Source organism: Melospiza georgiana, chromosome 5 (assembly GCF_028018845.1).
Source record: "Melospiza georgiana isolate bMelGeo1 chromosome 5, bMelGeo1.pri, whole genome shotgun sequence".
NCBI lineage: Eukaryota > Metazoa > Chordata > Aves > Passeriformes > Passerellidae > Melospiza > Melospiza georgiana.
Window position 1 is genome coordinate 48726611 of NC_080434.1, and position 21668 is coordinate 48748278.

The following is a 21668-nucleotide window of genomic DNA, read 5'->3' on the forward strand; positions in this document are numbered from 1 at the left end:
TTAAGAAACTAATTCTATGGTAGTAGACTACTAAAATCAAATCATTAGGAGTGTCATACTCAAAAATTTTAACACTACAAGAAAAACAAGGTCTGAAGAAATGGATAGTTTTTATTACAACACCTGATATAGAATGAAGTACTATTAGCATTTCTGTCAAAGGAAAATTTAGCCAATAAATGGTAATGGTTTACAAGGATCTTGTGGCCTTGATGGTTACTGCAATGGTTAAAACATATCACATCACCCTCCAGCCACAAGATTTCATTGTACAAGCTCTTGTTTTGTCTTTCTGCAGTTCTGATCTTAACCTCTAGTTTCTGTCACTGCACTGCCCCACCCCTTCTCCTCTCTTGGAAAAAAATATTTTTTTGCCAAAAAGCCGGTCAATCAAATTATTTGATCCAAGTGAAATAGTTGTTTTTCTCCTCTTCCTCTCCTTTCACCCTGTGCCCACCAAAAAACGACATTGTGGTGCAAGCGAAGAGAAAAAAGGCAGACAGGCTGATGTGTAGAGCTGGTTCATTACATGGCCTCATAGATCTGGAAGCAGCAATCCCTTCTGGGTGAAGAACTATGGCCTTATGATCACTACAGGCATGGCTCAGTTTTGTAAAACTAAAAAGAGTGATTAAGCTTAGCTGCAGTTCTAGTTGCTTTTTTTGGGGGCTATGATGAACTTTGTCTTTTGGAAGAGAATGTACGTGGTTATTTCCAGTCAGCTCAGCCTGCTAGTTCAATGTATTTTGTGCAGATGCAGGCTGTAGGAACAATTTGAAGAGGAAAATGGGAAAGGGAAAATGTGCGGTTTAAATTAGTTTCAGCAGGACTGAACATGAAACTGTACGCTTGCACTGCAATTGTTGGAGTAGAAAAAAGCACTTTTTAACCAGTTCAATCCATTTGGCAATTGCTGGTGATAAACAGAAAACTCTTAATTCAGATGAATGTCAGAAATGACCCATATAACTAGGGACCATGCTGTTCTGATCAACAGTGTTTTCACATGCTGTTATTCCCATTCACTGCTCTTCTTACCTTCCTGTAGGTATTGCCAAAACTAGTTTATAATCCCCATAATTGCAGCCTTACAGTACATGAAAGGATCCTATAAAAATGATGGATAGAGACTATTTATATTTTTCTCTGTGTGATCATTCTGTTTCAAGGACAGGTCCTGGATTTATTATCTTCTTTCTTTTAAAAATTATATAATTGCCACAAAATTCCTTCTTCTTATCAATGAATTTTGAATTCATTGCTCTGCTGTCCAGCCAGTGAGTACCACAAAAGGATCAGATAGCTCCAAGGAACTGTGCCCTTCTCTGTCAGGACTGCATAAATTTTAAAAAGGTCTGAAGCAGTCCATGCATGTGTTCTCAGCAAAAAATGTCAGTACTTTACTTCTTGCCACATGCTGTGGCAGGGACTGTCTTGCAGTTGTGCCTCAGGAGATGCCTGATGATCCCATGAATAATTTTGATGAAATTTCACTTGATAAAATTTCTACTTGTGAAAGTAGAATGGTAGTGAAAAGAGAAACTTTATGCTAATGCTAAAGGCAGAGCAGCTTCAGAACCCATTTTTTTTTCTGTGTGACTTCTATTCTCAGCTTCCATTGAATTTCATTGTATCCAGGCTGTGTCAGAAAGAAATTTGTTTTGTTTTATTTCTATTCCAGTTTTGTAATAAGTTAGAGGATTGTAGAAATAGCTAAAAGCTTATTTGGTTTTCTAAGCTAAGCTTCTCTGGTGTATTTTTTTCTTATTTTTTGACTGTATTATAATAGCATTATGGAATGTAATCTTACCTGTGAGATACCAGCATTGTTTATATATTATATATACAAACTATTCAGTTCAATACATGCTCTTCAGTGGTCATACTGTTGTTCTGAATATACTGTTTTGATATCACAGGTGCCTGCAGAAATATCACCAACAGCCAGTGCCAAATGCTGCCATATAACTACACCACTGTCACTTCAGTTCTCTCCATTGTCAAGAGCATTGAAATGGAAAAGTTCCTGAAGTTCTTCAGTTACCTCAATCGTCTCAACTGCTATCAGCACATCATGCTGTTCGGCTGCAGCCTCGCTCTTCCTGAATGCATCAGTGATGGTGATGACAGGTATTTGGGAATGAAAATCCATCACTGGCTAGAGCCAGTCGCGGTAAAATACTCTCTGTCTAATCAGACAAGGGGAGATCCAAACTAAGCCTATGACTTCACTGCAAAATTCCTGTCTGTCAAAGCTATTGACAACATTTTTGCCATGATAAGCCAACTGTAATAGAGCTCTTTTAGAAAAATGTTGTCACTGTGTAAACTAAAATTGTGGTATTGGGGCAATCAGGCTTATTTTCCTAAAGAAGCCTGTCCAGAGTTCTTCTACCTAATTTCTCCAATCTGGCTGTGCCAGAATGGAATGTTTTGTAACAATAATGCCTTGGATATGTATAGTGTTGTCATAGATTGGGCTGGCTGTTTGTTAAACTATAAATTTGTTCAGTCATTTCCTTCAGCAAAGTTAATATTTTAAATATATTTTTGGTATTAAATTAGCAGGATATGTTCAGGGTGACGAACTATTCTGGAAGTTTAATGAGTGTATGTTTTTCTGCATTTACATAATTTCATAACATTAGTATAATGTGCATGCACTTTTAAATTGAGTTTGATTTGAAATAGGATCAGTACGTTTAGCAGAGCTGAAATCAAACATGACACAAAAAGGGGAAAAGGAATATTTTTTAAATATATATACACGATCTTTGATGTTTCTGGAGGGTGAAAGAGAGAGGATAGATTTCTTTCTCCTTGTTTTCATTTTTTATTTCCAGTTCCTCCACTGTGAAATTTAGTGGAAGAGAATGTGACAATTGAGTGTTTCAATGTGTTTCAAACAACATAACAAGCCCAGGAAGTTGACAGCTCTGCAGTTTAGAAGGAGTAGGATACTTATGAAAGTTTTGTGAGAACTGGTCAAAAATTCAGTTGCCAATAAAAGGTACTATCTCACCCCAGGCAATATATGCCTGAAGTGCATCACAATGATTCCTGGACTGGCTAATTAAGCTCACTAAAGTGACAGAAAATTAACCCAGGATAGAGGATGGTTACACAGATAGGATTAGTGGGGAGGAAAGGCAGCACAGATAATAGTGGAATTAGACTGATCTTTAGACTGGCTGAGTGCAAAGTGTACATATCTTTGTGGTGTACATATCTTTAGCCTACCAAAAGCTATTTTAAATTAACCCTATTTAATTGAGCGCATTATTAGTTATAGCACCTCTGCTCAAATTCAGTATACAATTTTTCTACTTAACAAATCTGATAAAAAATAGCCTTACATTACCTATTTTCTCTAAAAATTATTGAACAAAATAAGAAGGTTTAGATAATATATTGATGCATTTAAATGTTCAGCAACAGAATAGGCCATTTCTTTGTTGCTTTACTTACTCTGCCTTCTTTGGAATTTGACTTTCACAAACCTGTTGAGAGTGAGTTGTGTGTATCAAAAGTGCAAAACTCTTAAACCAATCAAATAAGTGAAATTGTGGAAGGATAAATTTTGTATGTTTCTTTTCCATTTCTTTCCTGATGACATGTTTTTGCTCTGGTTTTCAGTCAACCAAAATACTTTGAGATTCAAGAGTCAGGGGTTTTTTTTGGACTTTTCCTTTTCCCCCTTCCCCCTCTTTTCTCTTTTTGTTTTTCCTGCTTTCTATAGCAGCAACCTTCCCCCATTAATTAACAATGTCAAAGCTGCAACTGGATTTTGATTTGCTGTTTTATGTCTTGGAGGTCACAGTGGTTCCTCTATTTGTATTTTAATTGTTTTCTTTGGTGGAAAATATTGTTGCCCCTGCAGACTGGTGGGGAAGAAGGTCCAATGTGAGACTGCAAATGATGTAAGATTATATTAGAATCTGACTTCAGTTTTAGTAATCATATTTCCAGAGTGTGCCATGGATGTCACTGAAAATGCAGTGACTGCAGTCAGAGTGGCAACCACGGGAAGAACAGTAAGAGTGGATTGACAGTGTTAGTTAAGTCTAGTTTGCTAAACCTCAGTTGTCCTAATTTAAATTCCGGTTTCTCCTTTAAACAAGAATACCTTTTTTTTTTTTTTTTTTTTTTTTTTTCTGTAGACGACTAAGTGATTTTTGTGATTACTGTCCTTTTTGTAGCATCAAATTATTGCAGGCAAATACATATTTTACAGCCAAGAATAATTTATTTTAAGGAGCATCAGATCTGCAAAAAGTAGTTATTAACACCATCCCTTCCCTGCCCCATAACTCCTGTCAGTGAGATCTAGAGAAAAGCATATAACATAGTAGGGGGAAGTTACTTTGTATATGCTGAGTGCAGATACCAAAAATGAAAGAGACAAGCCCCTGTTAGGTCTGTTGAAGAAGGGAATCTGGTTGGCAGAAAGATAGCGAAGCAGAGGAGTCACTGTGGAAAGCCTCTGGTGGTAATGAATGCAGAAACGTCCATCTGCTGTAGTGTTTTTTGGGGGGCTGTTGTTGTCTAGAACATACAGTGTGACAAAACATCCCCTCATGTTGTGAGCAGCTGTTACTGACATCGTCATTATTTCCTGCCATCAGTTACAACTGGCTCATTCTAACGTCAGCCGTTCTATATCCGATCATCACTTTTCATTTGTTCTCTCTTTGCTTTGTGGAGCAATTGTCCCTAATGTATGTAAAGCTTAATGTGACAAATGTTGTTTACACACTGTGGAAGAGATGAAGCTCCTGTGATGCCTGGGATGTCTATTCTTAGGTATTGTTGAGAGTCTGTTGGCAGCTTGCAGCCATGGGAGCAATGATTGTGGCAGTGCGTTACAAGAAGGAACAAGAAGGAAAGTTACAAGCGCTAATCTTTGGCATCCAGTGAGCTGTCATTACATAGCTTTTCTCTGATATTTAAACTTATGTCTGTTTCCCATTTATTTTTCATGTATTTATAGACATTGTTTTCATTAACACTTGAAGGAACTTAAGTTTCAAGGCAGAGAGCATAGTCAGTATTTTTGTAGTTAGGTACGGGGAGTTCTAAATACTAGCACAATACTGTTGCTCTTCAGAAATGTTCTTCTGTATCTTACCACAGTGAAACCATGTGTGACATTAAAAATTCAGTAATTTTAAAAGCTTGCAATGTTTAATTTCAGCAACTGCGTATAAAATCAGCTATCCCTGCTCTTTTAAGAAAGTATGTAACAGTATCTATATACTACTTTCTAGTACAGAAAAATTTTTAAAGTACAACTACAACCTGAGTGAAATTGGAAATTTGAAGTGCAGTAAGGCTTTTTTGCATGCTTACCCATAATTTTTGTAGTAAGGGACTGCTTACATAAAGGTGTTATGCAAATTCATCCTTCTTGAGTGGTTGGATGAGATCTTTAAGTCAATACGACTTAAAAATCTGCCTTTAAAAGCCCTGTCCTACCCCAGTCCATCAGCACTGCTAAGAAAACATGAAAATTAATACCAGTGGTGGAAGAACACCTTAAACTAGATGTGCTGAGCTAATGACATCTAAAACATTCCCGGTAGTAACTTTGTCCCTTTGGGTAGTAGTAGTCTGTATCCTCTGACCATCACATGCAACACTGGTACTTGGTTGTAGGAGAGATCTGTCCTCAGAGCTATTGGTTATGATTAATGATTTAATCTAGTGAATTCTCCCTCAGCACTGAAGGACACTAAGAGTGGGCCAAAGGTCAGTTACTGCAACATAGTGGATGTTTATATATAGCAACTCACATGCATTGGATTCCACAATTCAAGAAGACAATAAAAGTTAATCTGCAATGTTTTCAGATTTCGAAAAGAAAAAAAAGGATGTATTTTAAAGCCAAAATTAATATAAAATTTAAAGATTTAAAATCATTAGAGAAATTTATAGTGGGTCAGCTTATTACTGCATAATGTAAACAGACTCGTTGATTGATGCTTTCTAATATTTCTTCCACTCTATGAAAAAATCAAATTTTATCAAAAGACTTGGAAAAATAGGCAGACTATATAAGATCCTTAAGGCCCATATACATGTCTTATTTTGACTTTTTATGCTGGGGATAAATTTGAAGCTTATGGATTCTCATACCCCTGTGCTGTCATGCTGCCTTAGAAACAGAAATAATAGCGTGAGTACTTGCATTAATCCTCTTTGTAGAAGTATATTCCAGAAAGCAGAGGAAATGTCTTCTATTGAGAGTTCCTCAGAGTCTCCTATCTTTGGAATTCAAACTTAATTTAGGCTAGAAAACAGTTTTAGGGCAATGCAAATTAAAAAAGTGCTCCCAAACTAAAATTCCAATGCACCTTGCCTTTCTGTACTTTTTTGCTCACTATGCTTTTTTCATGTCAGATATCTTTGAAAACAGGGTTGTGAAATGGCTTGTCTTCAGTTAGGGCTTGAAGAGTCCATTGGAGATCATGGCTTTTTATGCTGGATGCTGTACAAACATGCACTGAGGGGCAGCATCCTGCCTCCAGAAGTTTACAGCCAACATGAAGAAAGCAAGTAAAGGATGGGAAGAGAAAGTAATGTTGGCACATTAATGGCTTAGGAAGCCAAAACTGAGCAAGAAATTTGCAGTAGGGCAGAGAACTACTCAGTAACATTAATAGCCTGTACCTTTAGGAACAACATTATTTTTCATCTTGATTAAACCCTGAAAATTAATTTCACTTATTTATTCACTTAACTTGTGATCTAATGCACAGTGAATGTATGGCAAAACTCTCTGCCATAAGTCAACCTTTTTTTCCTCCCTCAGATTAATTCTAAAGAGCAAAACAATACAATAAAGGGAAAAGACTTCCTTTGATTTTTTAACTCTTTCTACGAAAGAGTTAGATGTGAATATCTATATGCAACATATTTTATTATGCTGTAGTATCTATGCTACAGTATCTGCAGTAGCCAGGTAAAGACTTGTAGAAAACCAAAGAGGTCAGAATAGGTCAACATGGTATGTTTGGAATGGGAGAAATTAACTAAAGAAAATTAGGTTAATACTAAATAGGTTCTAAGAAGTTTGTATGCAGTCAGATGTTCTTTGAATAGCTGCTGATATGACTCATAGTGGCAAATTCGATTCTGTGGTTGATTTTCTTAATCAATTAAATACATTGATTTTCTAAAGCAATAAGTTAATTTTTTTCTGGTTGATTGTCTTAATCTTTTTTCTGTAATTAGTAAAAAGGAAAAACCAAATAGTATGATTTTTGCTGTGGGCTTAAAATAGGATGAAATATTAGGTCCAAAATACAAATCCAGAAATACGTGTGGTGTCTTTTATTAAAAGCTGTCAACTGTTCAAAACAATTTCATTCATGTCCTGTTAGAAAATGGAAAGGAATCAATCTTCATAGAGTAATAGATATCTGCCTGTCATGTTTAGTATAATCCATGAATGAGACCAGTGGTGTGGTTATTTCCTTTTTCCTGTTTTTGTGAACTTCACTTGAAACTTATCCATGTTCTTTGTTTCTCCTGCTGACAGTAAAATAAATTATCTTTTAGCACATTTATAACAGCTAAACTTAGTAAAATAATGAGATGTTATTAAAAACCTACATTTTAGAGTTAATTGAGTTTTTTGAAGTGTTTAGGAGAAAAAGCTGACTGATCACATGGATCTTGTTTACATAGCTAATGAGAATTTTTGTTTTAAGGCTTTGAACAGGAAGCTATCAGCATACATTTGGGTTAATATCTATTACACAAAGTCCACAATGGGTTTAATTGTGTATGAACGATGTGTGGATATGTATGAGTTTGTATAGGCAATCCTCCACTGGCATGCTTCAATTTTGTTTTAATCCACTTGATTTTGGCAACAAAAGCAGGTATATATGCCAAGACAAAACAGCAGCTGCTAGGACCTCTGAATGAACAATCCCATAGGTAGTCTGTGACCCAGCTTTTATGCTGTCTTTTTATAGTGAACCTGTGTGGAGATGTCAAATTATAGATGCAGAGGGAACTTTGCCATTCTGCAGTTTTAAGAAATGTTCAAATTTTACACATTTATGAAGTTAGCTTCAGAGTAATTTTTGAAGAAAAGGTATTGAGAAACCCTCTTGGAAGGACATTTAAAATCCTCTCTCATAAACCTATCAGAGATGCTTTCATTGAAATTGGTGGTATTTCCTTTTAAACATTAAGCTACTGCACTGCTGGCAATCACTTTCCAGTTCTCCAAGGAATAAGGTGGGACAGTTTTCTCCTACCACCGTGTTGTCTCTTCATGTTTTTCTCATGACTTCATCTGGTGTAGTTCTTGCCATGATCCAGGCACATGGAGTAGAGACTTCTTTCAGATGCTTATAAGTGGCTACCAGTTGTTTCCTGGGTTTTGCAGTCCCGTCTTTCACATCCTGTGCAAGTTGCTCTTAATCCACTTCCTTTTTAATGGCGCCTCTTTAGCCTAAGGAATTTAACATGACCCACAAAGGCTATTCCAGCTGTAGTTCTGGCAGTAGTTGTTTGCCAAGGAGATACAGAAGTTTAGAATTGAATTTAGAATTCAATTCACAATAAAGCAGAGGTGATGTTCAGTGGATGAAGTGGTTTATACATAGAATGTTTGAATGTCTTTTGTTTCAAATGTTGCCATGACTTGGCTTGCAGCCCTTCAGAATCCAGCAGACGAATTGTGTGACAAAAACAAACCCACACTGTTGTAAAATCTGTCTTTGGATATAACAGAGTCATAATCCAGTCTTCAGTTTTTAAATCTTCAGTTTTTAAATCTAAATTTTTAAGTCTGTTTAAGTGCAGTTGTGACTTGAACCACAAAACCTTGGAGGTCCAGCTAATGAAAAACATGTATAGTCAAATCCTGTCAAAAAGGAACACAAAAATTAGAGTGTAAAGTGTTGCAAATGCTTGCCCACATAAATAGTGTTCTCTATCTGCTAGTTTTTGGGGTTTTTTGTGTGTCTTGTTATTGTTGATTTAAAGCATCCTCCCAAGGGAATCGATGTGTTATTGTTCAGCAGAAAAACTGAGGAATACACAGGGTCTGTGTTCCTTGAAAAAGCCCAGAACACCAAAACAAATGAATAATTTTTTTATTAATGTTGTCCTTTCTAGCAGTTAATAAGCTTCCAACAGATGTAATTTAACCACTTGTTATAATAATGATTTTATGGTGTAATTTTTTGATAAGCAAAATGTTGAGAATAGAGTTGCTAATGGCAGATAGTCAGTGTGTTGTGAGAAACATTTTGTAAGGCTTTATGCAATGTCAGTACTCAATGTCAGCTCCAGTCTACCATCAAATTGATAGCACACTAATTCAAGGTGAAGTAGAACTAATTTACAGCAACGAGAAAGTGACATGGTTGGGAGGTGTAATGCATTGGGGAGAGTTTCAAACTAGCAAAACTGTCTGTTTAATGTATCAGTAAAATAGCACTAGATAGTTCCTGTCCTGTGTACTTCTGAAAGTGTTTATGTGCAGTAACAGATGTCATATGCAAAGCCATGATTGAAAACATGTTTCAATGATGAATTCAGTGTTTCAGACATGAATTTCTAAATGTAAGGAGACAGTGAATAAAATCAGGGTGACTTGAAATGGAAAATTGAATAGGTAATAAATAGATACATGGATCAAAACAAATCTACAATATGCAGATAACAGAAAGAGATGAAATATTTGCACAGAAAAAGAATCAAGAAGTAAATAAATCCTCAAGCCCCAATTTGTGCTCTAAGGAAAGATAATTTTTCAAAAACCAAAATTTTATTTCTGCTGTCCTATGAGTATAACATGTTCTTCTTGAGACATGAGTGAGACTTTTAGTCTGTGTAACTGTTGAGGCTTGGCTGCTATGGGTGAGCCTAAACGTTCCCAATAGCTCAGGGTGGTACTGGATCTAGGTATGGAGCCTTAAGATAACTCTGTGATGCCAGTTCTTTTACACAGGTGCAGTGTCAGGAAGGACAAACCAGGGACAAAATATAGGGGAAAAGGACGGAGAGGATGCTCGAAAGAATGTGTTTTTCACATTCAGAGAACTGTCCCTTCCCTGCCCACAAACTGTTTAGAATTACTGGTATGAATAATTTATCAATAAGTCATCATAAAGAAAGAGGGGATTAACTCAGAAATTAATTAAAAAATAAAAAGTTAGAAAAGCAATATGGAAATATAGACATTGGCATCCTGCATTGGCCAGAATTATGTGTGTGATCCAATGTGTGTGAAGCCAGCCTTTGCCGTAGCAGGCAGCATCAAAACTTTGTGCAGTGTTTCACCCTCCCCACTGATGTAACTTCAAATGTGTGTGTGATGGATGCACCAGAGTTAAAAGGCTATCATATAGAGAAACACTTTTGAGAACAGTCTGGGCATGGAAATGTCTGCTTGAAACTATATTTCACAATGCTGCACAGAGAAGTTAAAGGAAGGAGGCAGAAAGGAAAATCAGGAGGACTGGTTATTTTATTAATGAATAAGTTATTGATTGATTTCCTTCAGCCCTGTTGTTGCAATGATTTTATGTGTGTATTATCTGTTATAAGCTGTGGTTTATGGTTCCTAAGTTGGTATATTAACTAGAGATCATAAGTCAGTCTTCTGCACATGCAATATATTATTAATAATAATATATTATTTCTTATAAATAAATAGTGATCATTTATGGAGCTTAAATAACTTTTACAAATACTCTTAAAATTAGCATGGCTTTTTGTTAATGTCTCTTTGCTAATTTAGAAAATGCTTTTTCACAGAATAAAATTTATTTAATTTAATAAATTGCAATAGTTGTAGGGTAGGAACTTTAGGTGAAACATTGCATTTTCATAAACATTACAGGAGCATTAACACTGATCTTCCTGTTTTACTGGTGTAAATCTGGGCTCACAACCAGAAACATACAGATGAGGTAACAATTTATCTTAGTATGGTAGATAGAACTCTTCTGCTAGATATGAGTACACCCTATTGTGCAGCAATTAGTAAAGAAAATGGTTTCAGATTAAAGTGTGGTTAAAGAATTCTTGAAAAATTCCTATGCTTTTCAGCTCATTTTTAACGTCTTTTAGTGCCCATCATATTAATAAATAGCTTGTAAACTATCTGCACTCAAACCCTGTTGAGGATTCAGTTAGTGAGACATGCTTACCTCACAAGTCTGTTTTTGTCAGAAGTTATTGTTGCCCTGTTGGAGACTCCAGAGGAAAGCACCAGGCTCTCAGGCTGAGCAGGGCAGTCAAACTAGAATCACAAGGTTACGCAGGTGGGCAGGAGAGAAACTTCTGGAACTCTTCTGGTTCACATCAGGATGAGCATTAAAGATGAATGAAACTCCTCAGGGCCACTTTCAGTTGGGTTTTGAGGATCTTTGAGGCTGAAGGTTTCACAACCCTTCTGGAGAACATGTTCCAGATTACTGTTTCACAATAGATATTGCTATATAAAAGGCTAGTGGTGCTGAAAGATTCAGTATTATCCTTTTCTCCTGCTTGTTATTCCCCATCTCAGGACATGTTTTTCCATGTCCTGTCAAGAGTATTTAGTCAGCTCCATGATAGATTGGATTTGGAAACTGATTTGAATTAAATTAGGAGTGACTGATGCTATCCATTGTATAACAGCATGAAGTGCCGTGCTGGCACAAAGAATTAGGGAAGAGAGGTGGGGAGAGGTTTTGTAGCAGGCTGATGGGGGGTAGAACAGCTTCCTTAAATTGATGAGATCTGCTTCTGACAGATTTGTTTGTGAAACAATTTTAATGTGAACTTGAAGCAGCATGATAATGGCTTACAATGATTTTCTACTTGACAGAGAAGATCCTTGAATGTTGATGAGTAAGAAGTGTGTCTGATTCTTTAGGATTCCTGATAAGATGCAGCTCAGAAAATTTTACCTTGTTTTGATTCTTGAGGTCTTCCTTTTTGGCCATGCTCTGAAGTGCACAGGGAAACATGAGTTCTGGAAAACTGCATGAAATTACGGGTACTTCTCACAATCATCTGTGGAAATGGAAGGCAGTTCTTTAGGTACAGTATTGTTTTGGGTGTATTTATTATCCTGAAGATACAAATACTTAGAGCAGCTGTGCAATGCGTGATTTACTTCCAGTTAGTCCAGTATTCCTGTAGCAGTACAGTGATTGAAATACTGGTGTGTAATGCACAGGACTTCAGTTTCATTGTGCCAGCTTCTCTTTCCCAAGTGTGAATTCTGTTTGCTGAAATCAAAAGATCTTGTAACCTGGATTTTCAGGCATTTTTGGAGTTTGTTTTGTTTTTTAAATGAAATTTCTATAGAGTAAACTAAATAAACGGTGTGTTCATAATTTGCATAATAAATACTAGGCAAGATTTTCAGAAATTTGACTTCATTTAGGAGTCATTTTGGCAGATAGTACAATATTGTAAAAATAGCTGATATTTGTAGCAATATTCTTAATAATACTTATTTCAACTGATTCATGGCTGAACTAAAGCTCTAATTAATGAATTTAGTGCCTCTCACCTATTTTCACTGTTGTCTTTGAATCAATGATGGGATCAGTAAGAGAAATCTGGAAGGGCTGATTGCTGTAGTCAGAACAGGTCATCCCAACTGATTATGGTCATTGTACAAACACAGTGAAAATTTTTGATAGATTTTTTTCTTTTCAATGCTACATTGCAATATTTATGCTTTGGCTGTACAGTGTATGCTTTAGGAGTTTCTGATTGTTAGAGTATTATAAGCTCAACTTGTGATATCTTGTGCTGTCATGGAAAGTGACTGAGGAGTCAGAGGGGATTTCTGAATTTGTTCCTTGCTGGTTCACAGAATCATACAATATCCTGGGTTGGAAGATACCCACAAGGATCATCAAAGTCCAGCTCCTGGCCCTGCACAGGAGCATCTCCAAGGGTCACACCACGTGCCTGAGAGAATTGTCCAAGTGCTTCTTGAACATTGTCAGGCTGGTGCAGTGACCACTTCCCTAGGGAGCCTGTTCCAGTGCCCAAACATCCTCTGGGGCAAGAACTTTTGCCTGATACCCAACCTAAACCTCCCCTGACTCAACTTCATGCTGTTCCCTCGAGCCCTGTCACTGGTTCCAAACTTGAAGAGATCAGTGTCTGCCTCTCCACTTCCCTTCATGAGGAAGTTGCAGATTATGATGAGGTCTCCTCCTCTCAGTCTTCTCGTCTCCAAGCTGAACAGACCAAGCGTCCTCAGTCTCTTCTCATATGGGTTCCCCTCTAGACCCTTCATCATCTTTATTGGCCTCCTTTGGATGCTCTTTAATAGTTTAATATCTGTCTTACCAGAACTGCCCCCAGGACTTGAGGTGAGGCTGCCCCAGTGCAGAGCAGAGTGGGACAATCCCCTCCTTTGCCCAGCTAATGATGCTGTGCCTGATGCATCCTAGGACAGGGTTGTCCATCCTGGCTGCCAGGGCACTGCTGACTCAGATGTGACTCCTTATTTTGGTCAAAATAGTTTATCTGGGTTTTGTCTACAAAATAAATTATTGCGCTGACAAAAAATTCTGACTTGCGTTGTAGAGACTGTATGTGTCCATTTTTAAGGATATCAACACAGTTTGGCCAGATGGTCTGAAAAGCATTTCTAAGCCTGAAAGAGATGTTAAAATAACAGCAGTTGATGTAGAAGATGTAAAATTCAACAGCAGCCGCTGCTTCCTTTGCTCATTTTTGGATAGATAAGAAGAGTCTTTTTTATCTAATGGTATATTTGGATTTGTTCTCAGTTCCACTTTCAGTGGAATCAGGAATTTATATTTCCCCCCTGTCTGAACAGCTTTCACAGTTCTGTGTGAGCTATTTGTTAGGTATGGTACTCTTGGATAGCAGATGTGTTCTAAGACTTTTGCAAGTATAACACTTTAGCTGTCTCTTTCCTGTTGCCATAAGATATGGCAACTATTAAGGAGTAGTTAATTTGAACTGTCATTCTTAGTGAAAAAAAATCTGTGTGGGCCCACGGAAGAGATTCCAGTCCAGCTTTTTTAATCAGATTTGGTTTTGCCACTTTTCTGTTCTCATGGCCTTTAAACAGATTGTTCTTCCATGCTGCAGGCAATCCATTCAGTATCTCCATCTTTTTCATTCTCATTGTGTAACCCAGGCTTTTTTCAGTCTCTTGGAAAGGGCACTCCTCTTGTGGTTCATCTGTAGTTGCCAAGCTTCATGACTGTAAATGGGTTATTCATGGGTGTATGAGTTAGAAGTGACCTTCTGCACTATCTTAATAAATCCTTAAATCCTTATGCTGAGTCCATGGAGGGCAGATGAGTGGACACTTTACCTGCAGTTCAGCAGTTCATGCCCAGCCTTAATCTTGTCTAAGCAGCTCTAACCATTACTCAGGCTCCCACCCCGGGAAACTGAGCTGCTGTGCCTTTTACCATGTTCACCTCTGAGGCCTTTTTTTTCGTTTAAAATGTTCCATGTTTCTCAGAGTATGAGCCTTAAACTTTTACAGGTAATTTTGCATCTTTGTACTTACACACATGAACCTGTTTTGAGAACACTATGTGCATTTAAGCTAAAAACTAGGTGGGAGGTAGTACTTTGCTTTTAGTTTTGCAAAGTGTTACATGGAATTGAGATGCCATCTTTCAGAGTTGCTATATGGATTCGATACATTTTTGTCAAGTGAAATAAATACAAAAATCTAAAATAATCTTGCTTTCTTTTCAGATTTTATTATGTAAAGAAGCAAATTTCCGATTTAAACCCCTATCTAAGAGACAAAATAGAAATTCAAACCTTCAAATGAACTTGAAAGTTAGAGATGAAAACCAAACAAGAAAAGATAAAAATACATATTTTTCTTGATTATGTGAAACATTATCAACCAATTTGTTTAAAAATCCATGAATCAAGAAGTGATATTGAGAGGTTTATGAGTTTGTCTGATAAAACTGTCAGTGACTGTGCTGCTCTCCATATTGAAGTACTTGTGAGAGGGCACTGAGAACGATTTCACAAGAATGGTCACTGTAGAAAACTGTAATCCTGGGTGTGTGTGTTTGCTCTGTTGTAGAAACTTCTTTTTCTGACATTTATATTTTCTGAAAGTCATTATTGTTAGAATATCATGAAAAGTATTAAAGACAGTTAGAACACACAAAGGCTGGTGTGTGGGCTAATCACTCCAACTTGTTTGATTTCAGGGCTGTAGCAATAAAGAGTGACCTCAGTTTTCTTCTTCCCATTATTTCATGATGTTTCAGTTTGTCCTTGCCCTCATCCTCCCTGCCCCAGCAATCTCTCACAATTGTATTACCAGTTCATTTATTTTGCCTCAGGCCTGAGATCTGTCACCATTCTTAGCATGGGTGCTTGTGTATGAATGATACAGCAAAATATCCTGCAGTTGTTTTTAACTTGTCTCAGTACCTGAATACAGCTTATTGTGTGGCCACAGAAAAAGTTATCCTGAAACAACTGAAGGGATGAAGCTGGGGAAAGAACAGTAATGAGAACCAGCAGAAAATGTTCATCAGTCTGCCTGCAGTCAGGTTGTCTAATGAGCCACAAATGCGACCTTTAGCAATGCAGCCAACAGTTGTGTGTTCTCAGAGTGATCTTTGTGCTGCATTTCAGCTCTGGCATAACAACTTGGTTGTAAGCCTTTTGCAAATCATTTACCTTCTATTGTTTTAACCTGTAAAATTGCAATAATTAATTTCTCAACAGGGCATGTCTATAGCAGTGCTTTTACCAGTGGAGATACTATTGTGAAGACACAAAGAAATACCACATATAATATTGAGCACTAGATATATTATTGTGTTTACCAAGTTGTATGAGGAGCTTCTGCAGGATGGTTAATTGTTGATTTTATTTAATTTAATGCTTTTTTCAGCTCTAGCAATTTCTACTTCTCCCTCTCATGACATCTTATTCCTTCTTTCCATGTATCCTTTTGGAGGACCCAATCAATTGCTTCTATTTTTTTTGTCACATTACTCTTCAATTGAATGAGTTATTTGACCTCTTATTTACAGCCTAAAACCAGCTCTTACAAGCAGCAAAACTGAAAGTAGCACGGAACCAGATCCAGTCTTTTGGGAACTAAGCTGCACACAGTGCTGCTGCTTCCAGAAAAGACATGCCCTCAGTGTCTCCTGAGGTTGGGAGTCAGATTCTTTACCTAGCTTGAATCTTGAGCTAACCTTAGAAAATGTGGTCAATTCTGAAGCAAGAGGAAAACAATCACCATGAGGATCTTCCCTCTCCTTACAGCTTCTTGGAGTATTATTTCTTTGATAACTTCTAGTACTTAAAACACTAAGAAACAGAGTCTACTGAGGACCCCTGTGCACATTGTAATGTGATTGCAAAGAAGAGAAGGAGTAAATTCTGAGAAAAAAATAATCTAAAAATGTAAAAGATCTCTGAGTTCTAAGGAGCAGATCCCTGTAGGATTATAATTAGGCAATCTGAGTTCCAGTGTAAGTGAACGCTCGGTGATTGTCATGACAAGGAAGTCAGATATTCTGCTTTCAGACAGTGTTTAACCTCTTTGGAAACTTAAAATCACTTAATAGAGTATATACTGTATTGAATATATGTGCTTCAATGAGTATTTAGTACGAAATTTCTGATAGCTTCTTCAATGATGCCTTATGCAAATTTAAAGCCCTTATATATTCTCTCTACCTTTAATATGCTTTTTAATAAGCTGTAAAGAAGATTTCTAATTTTTTTTTTGTTTCCTACATTTCTTAATTTTGGCATTTCTATGCAGCTGAATTTACTCAATTGTGGGCTTTGGGTCTGGGGAAACCAACCACAGAGATAAAAATATGTCGTATTTTCTTTCTTTCATCAAACTCCAATTTCAGGAGCTTTTCTATTAATATCCTGAAGAGCAGAATCACATGCTAGTATGTTGCAACCTGCTTCTATGCCTGCCACTGATGCCAAATCAATTATGGTAGGATTGCCATAGACCTGCCAGTTTATTTTAAAAATTATTAGTCTCTGAGTAGCTGTAAATAAGACTAATCAAGATAAAGACTATTAATAATATTTTCATCCTCCAGCAAATTAAGCAATAAGTCCATAATAAACTTGATCACTATCCAGAAATATTTAATTTATGGGCCGCACATGACTCAACATTGAAACTGGGCCAAATATTGCAGTAATCACTGGATAATCCCATGTTTTCTGTTTTGTCACAGCTCCTCTAGGGGCTAAAAATTCTGCTTGGTTATTTGATCACCCCGTAGTTGTCTTTTAGAAGACTGGTAATTTCCAAATTATTACTGTTCTGTGCATGTCTGTGGTAGGTTGACCCTGGCTGGTCACCAGGTGCTCTCCAAAGCTGCTCTGTTATTTCCCTCCTCAGCTGGATTGGGAATGTAGAACGGATTGAGATGTGGACAAGGAGACATCTCCCACCAGCTACTGTCATAGGCAGACTTGACGTGGGGAAAGGAATTTAATTCACTGCCAATCAAATCAGAGCAAGGCAATGAGAAAAGTAACCCCAAATCTTAAAATAACTTCCTCACAGCCTTCTCTTCTTCCTGTCTTTAAATTTGGTCATGAATTCTCTAACTCCTGTCCCCTCAGAGGTGCAGGGTATGGCAAGTGTGGCCTGGTGGTCAGTTCATCACACATTGTCACTGTCACTCCTTCCTTCTCAGGAGAAGGACTCCTCACACACTTCCTTTTCTCCACCTATGGGGTCCCTCCTATGGGGGACACAGCCCTCCAGGAACTTCTCCATTGTGAGTCCTTGCCATGGGCCACGTTCTTCATGGACTGCTGCAGTGTGGGTCCCTCCCACAGTGTGCAGTCCTTCAGGAACTTCAGGCTGCTCCAGTGTTGGTTCACCAAAGGGTCACAGGTTCTGCCAGCAAACTGCTCCAGTGTGGGGTCCCTGAGGGTCACAGCTTCCTTTGGGCATCCACCTATTCCAGAGTAGAGTCATCCAGGGACTGCACATTCTGCCCCACCTGCTGCACTGACTTTGGTATCTAGAGTTGCTTCCCTCCCATATTTTCACTCCTTTCTCCTGGCTGCAGTTGCCTTGCGCAGATTTTTTTCCCTGCCTCCTTAAATATTGCAGAGGTACAGCAGCCATCAGTGATGGGCTCAGCTTTGGCCAGTGGTGGGTCTGTCTGTCATCTGACTGGAGTTGGGTCTGTCAGACACAGGAGAAGTTTCTGGCAGCTTCTTACAGGAGCCACCCCTGTATCCCTCCCACTACAAGAACCTTGCCATGCAAATCCAATACCATATAAATAAAAGAGGTGAACTTTTTGTATTTTTGGGATTTTTCCTCATACAGATGTAAAGAATTCAATGTGCAGATAGATATTCTGAAAAAAAATACATTTTTAGAAGCTTTTTAACAATTATGCGTAAGTATAACTCTGCATAGTTACATTTTAATATAGCTTTTTAATATTATTTTTTTAAGTTTTGATTTAAATGAATGTTCAGTATGTTGAAAGACCTTTGAAAACAAGGAACCATATAGATGGAAGTTTTCTGTAGTTACATTTGAAGATATTGACATACACATGCTACTATTGCCTGGTTGTTAAATGTCAGGCTATAGCTGAGGTGTGGTGCTTTAAAAGTTAATGATTTAGGTGTGGGTCAGGAAAAACAGAGATCATATCAAATACTCCAGACTTGTATGAAACTTTGTATGAGAGTCCTCAAGAACTCTTTATGCTCTATTTATTTATTTGTTCGGGATTTTTTGCAAATACCATTCCCATTGGTAGAAATCATGTGTACAGATTGGTTTTAACTGTGATTAGTAGATCTCTGTCAGAGACCTGTTAAATTCAAGTAATGTCCCTACTGACACTTTTTTTTGAGAACAAAAAATATACTGAGCAAAATGTAATGCCTTCAGATTACTGTTTGTGATCATCAGGTATGCTCCATTGCACCAGTAAATGAGGTAGACTCACTGCTTACAATGCTTTTCACGCTAATACAGTTTGTAGCATATTTTTCTTGTTTTGTAAAAAATGAACAGAAAGTTAAATTAAGCATATCAGATTGAATAAAATACAGGGTTATCACCAACAAGTCAAATCAATACTCCATTTTAGTTTTGGGACATCTTATTTCTTACAGATATTTTGGAACTCAAGTGCATTCTGTAGTAAGTAGCAGCATTTCTTTTGGCATTTTTCTGTACTAGGGAACCTCTGTCAAACCAGAAGTGTTATTAGTATATTAGCTAAGAAGGAAAAGCTTAAAAATGTCTGGAGACAGTCACTTGCCCTATCAAATCCCCTTTATTTAAAGAGTTTCTCAGGCTCCAGATAGGAGGCAGTAATGGCTGCTGAAGAGCTCTTGTGCCCTTTCTTTCTCTGCATATTGAATAGGTTCTGTAAAAAGAAGAAGAGTATTTTAGAACATCTTTATCTGAAGAGCCTTTACAAGTCAGAGAAACTTAGTTTGCCAGTACAATGTGCAGAACTAATAAGTGGCAGCTCTTCTGTCCTCAGATGAAACCATTCTTGGTTTTGTACACAGCATATAGGTGATCTTTGGTGCAAACATTTTCCGTCTTTCAACAGATCACAAAAATCTGGTGGTGAGAAGGGCTATTTTAGAATATATATGGTTCTTTACAGGCAACAATAGTCTGCCATCCTGGAAGCTGCAAGAGACAATTTTAGAGATAAATTCCCTGATTTGATTCTGAGATAAGTTCAGTACTGCAGCATGTGAAGTGCAAAACTTGTGTAAAACTCTGAAGCATTACTTGGAGAATGTATCTCTAAAAACGCCCTTTTAAAAAAAGGGGTTCCAGCCAGAGTATGTAAAGAACTCAGTAACAGCACTGGCAGCACACTTGTCTTTCTAGATACTAAGCAGAGAAAGGCAACCATACTGACTTCCAAATACTTATGCAAGTGAATATTGCTTTACATCAAACTCTTAGTTAACATTCTGGTGAGGCAGCTCTGGCAGCTTTTAAATTTCTTTCTTATGTTTTCTGCCATGTCACACAGTTGCTAAAAAAGTACCATGTTATTCTCTGTTACTGTAAAATGAAACACTAAGTTGGTAAATTTTTGGGTACTGTAAACTTCTTCAGTTCAGGCCACTTCCTTGTGACTGAATATGGAATTCTAGCCATGGTTTTGAGATGGGCAGATACAACTGAGAGTCAGATGTAAAGAGAAAGATGTCTGTGGTGTACCAGGAAAAGATTCTTCTGAGGCATTGTGAATGGTTATTAATAAAGCAAAACTTGATTTGCTAAAGCCTAAGAGGTTCTGCAGTCATTTAAACATAAACTGCAAAAATGTTGGGTCGAAAATTTAATCACTGTAAGGGTATGGGTGTAGCCCTGTAGAGCACAAGATTTGTCAAAAGCATTTATTACTACTTTTTGCACTTTCTAAAAAGTTCTCACATACTGCTAAAGTAATTATAATTTTAAATTTTGCTCTGTTTCTTGTCTTTAGTCGAGGCCTCTTGCCCTGCAGGACGTTTTGTGAGGCAGCAAAAGAAGGCTGTGAACCAGTCCTGGGTATGGTGAATGCTTCTTGGCCAGACTTCTTGAAGTGCTCTCAATTCCAGAACAAAACTGAGAATGACACCACTACAAGGGTATGCTTCTCACCACACCAAGAAAAAGGAAAGCAGTGTATGTTTCCATTCTTAACTGTTACACTGTGTTTATGAGTTTTCATTTAATAATTTATTTTCTTCCTGTGTAGGAAAAGCTCTGGGGTGAAAGTATTATTTATTGTTCTATGTTCCATCTTATTACTGTAGTAAAGTCTCGTTGTCAGTTGTTTATAGTTTGCAGCGCTTTAATTGTTCAGGCTGATTTTTTTCAAACTTGTGTTGATTTAAGGCCTTTTTATTTTACATCAAAAATTCTGAGCTGTTTCAAGGAAAGTAATATGACCTGTTTGTTGACTTTTTGTTTGCTAGCTCTAATAAATAGAAGTGTGTTATTTGCAATGGGAACCCGATACACAGGCCAAATTTCAAGTGTCTCTCCTTTTTCCTTGCTGTAAAAATGAGCCCAAAACTGATCAAGAGGTAAACTTCTCAAAAAGCATGGTCTTTATATGCCCGCACATAAAGTCATAGAATCATTTTTTATCTTGAAAAAGATATTGAAGGTCATCCAGTCCAGCTGTTAACTCAGCACTGCCAAATCCACCACTAAACCATGTCCCTAAGTGTCATGTCTATGCATCTTTTAGATACCTGCAGGGATGATGACAACACCACTTACCAGGGAGGCCTGTTCCCATGGCTGACCAGCCTTCCCATGAAGAAATGGGAAACCTCTGCTGGTTCTCCTCGAGGCTTTTTCCTCCTGTCATATCGCTCGTGACTTGGAGGAAGGCACTCACTGCCACCTTTATACAACCTCCTTCCTGGCAGTTGTAGAGAGTGATCAGGTCTCCCCTGAGCATTTTTTCCCCTAGGCCAAGTAAGCCCAGATCCTTCAGCACTCCTCCTAAGACTTGCGCTCTGTGGCCCCTTCCCCTGTTCTATTGCCCTTCTCTAGACATGCTCCAGCACCTCAATGTCTTTCTTGAACTGAGGGCCAAAACAAACACAGGATTCCAACTGTGGCTTCACCAGTGCCATGTACAGCAGGGGACAATCATTGCCCTGGTTCTGCT

At 37.6% G+C, this 21668-nt stretch overlaps 1 protein-coding gene across 1 annotated transcript in view; it reads left to right on the plus strand.

Annotated features, from left to right (window-relative positions):
* CORIN (corin, serine peptidase) overlaps positions 1–21668 on the plus strand; it is a 115914-nt gene that overhangs the window by 38488 nt on the left and 55758 nt on the right. The window contains exons 4-5 of the mRNA XM_058024979.1: positions 1920–2130; positions 20487–20668. Coding sequence (XP_057880962.1) covers positions 1920–2130; positions 20487–20668 — 393 coding nt within the window. The remainder of the gene's footprint in view (positions 1–1919; positions 2131–20486; positions 20669–21668) is intronic.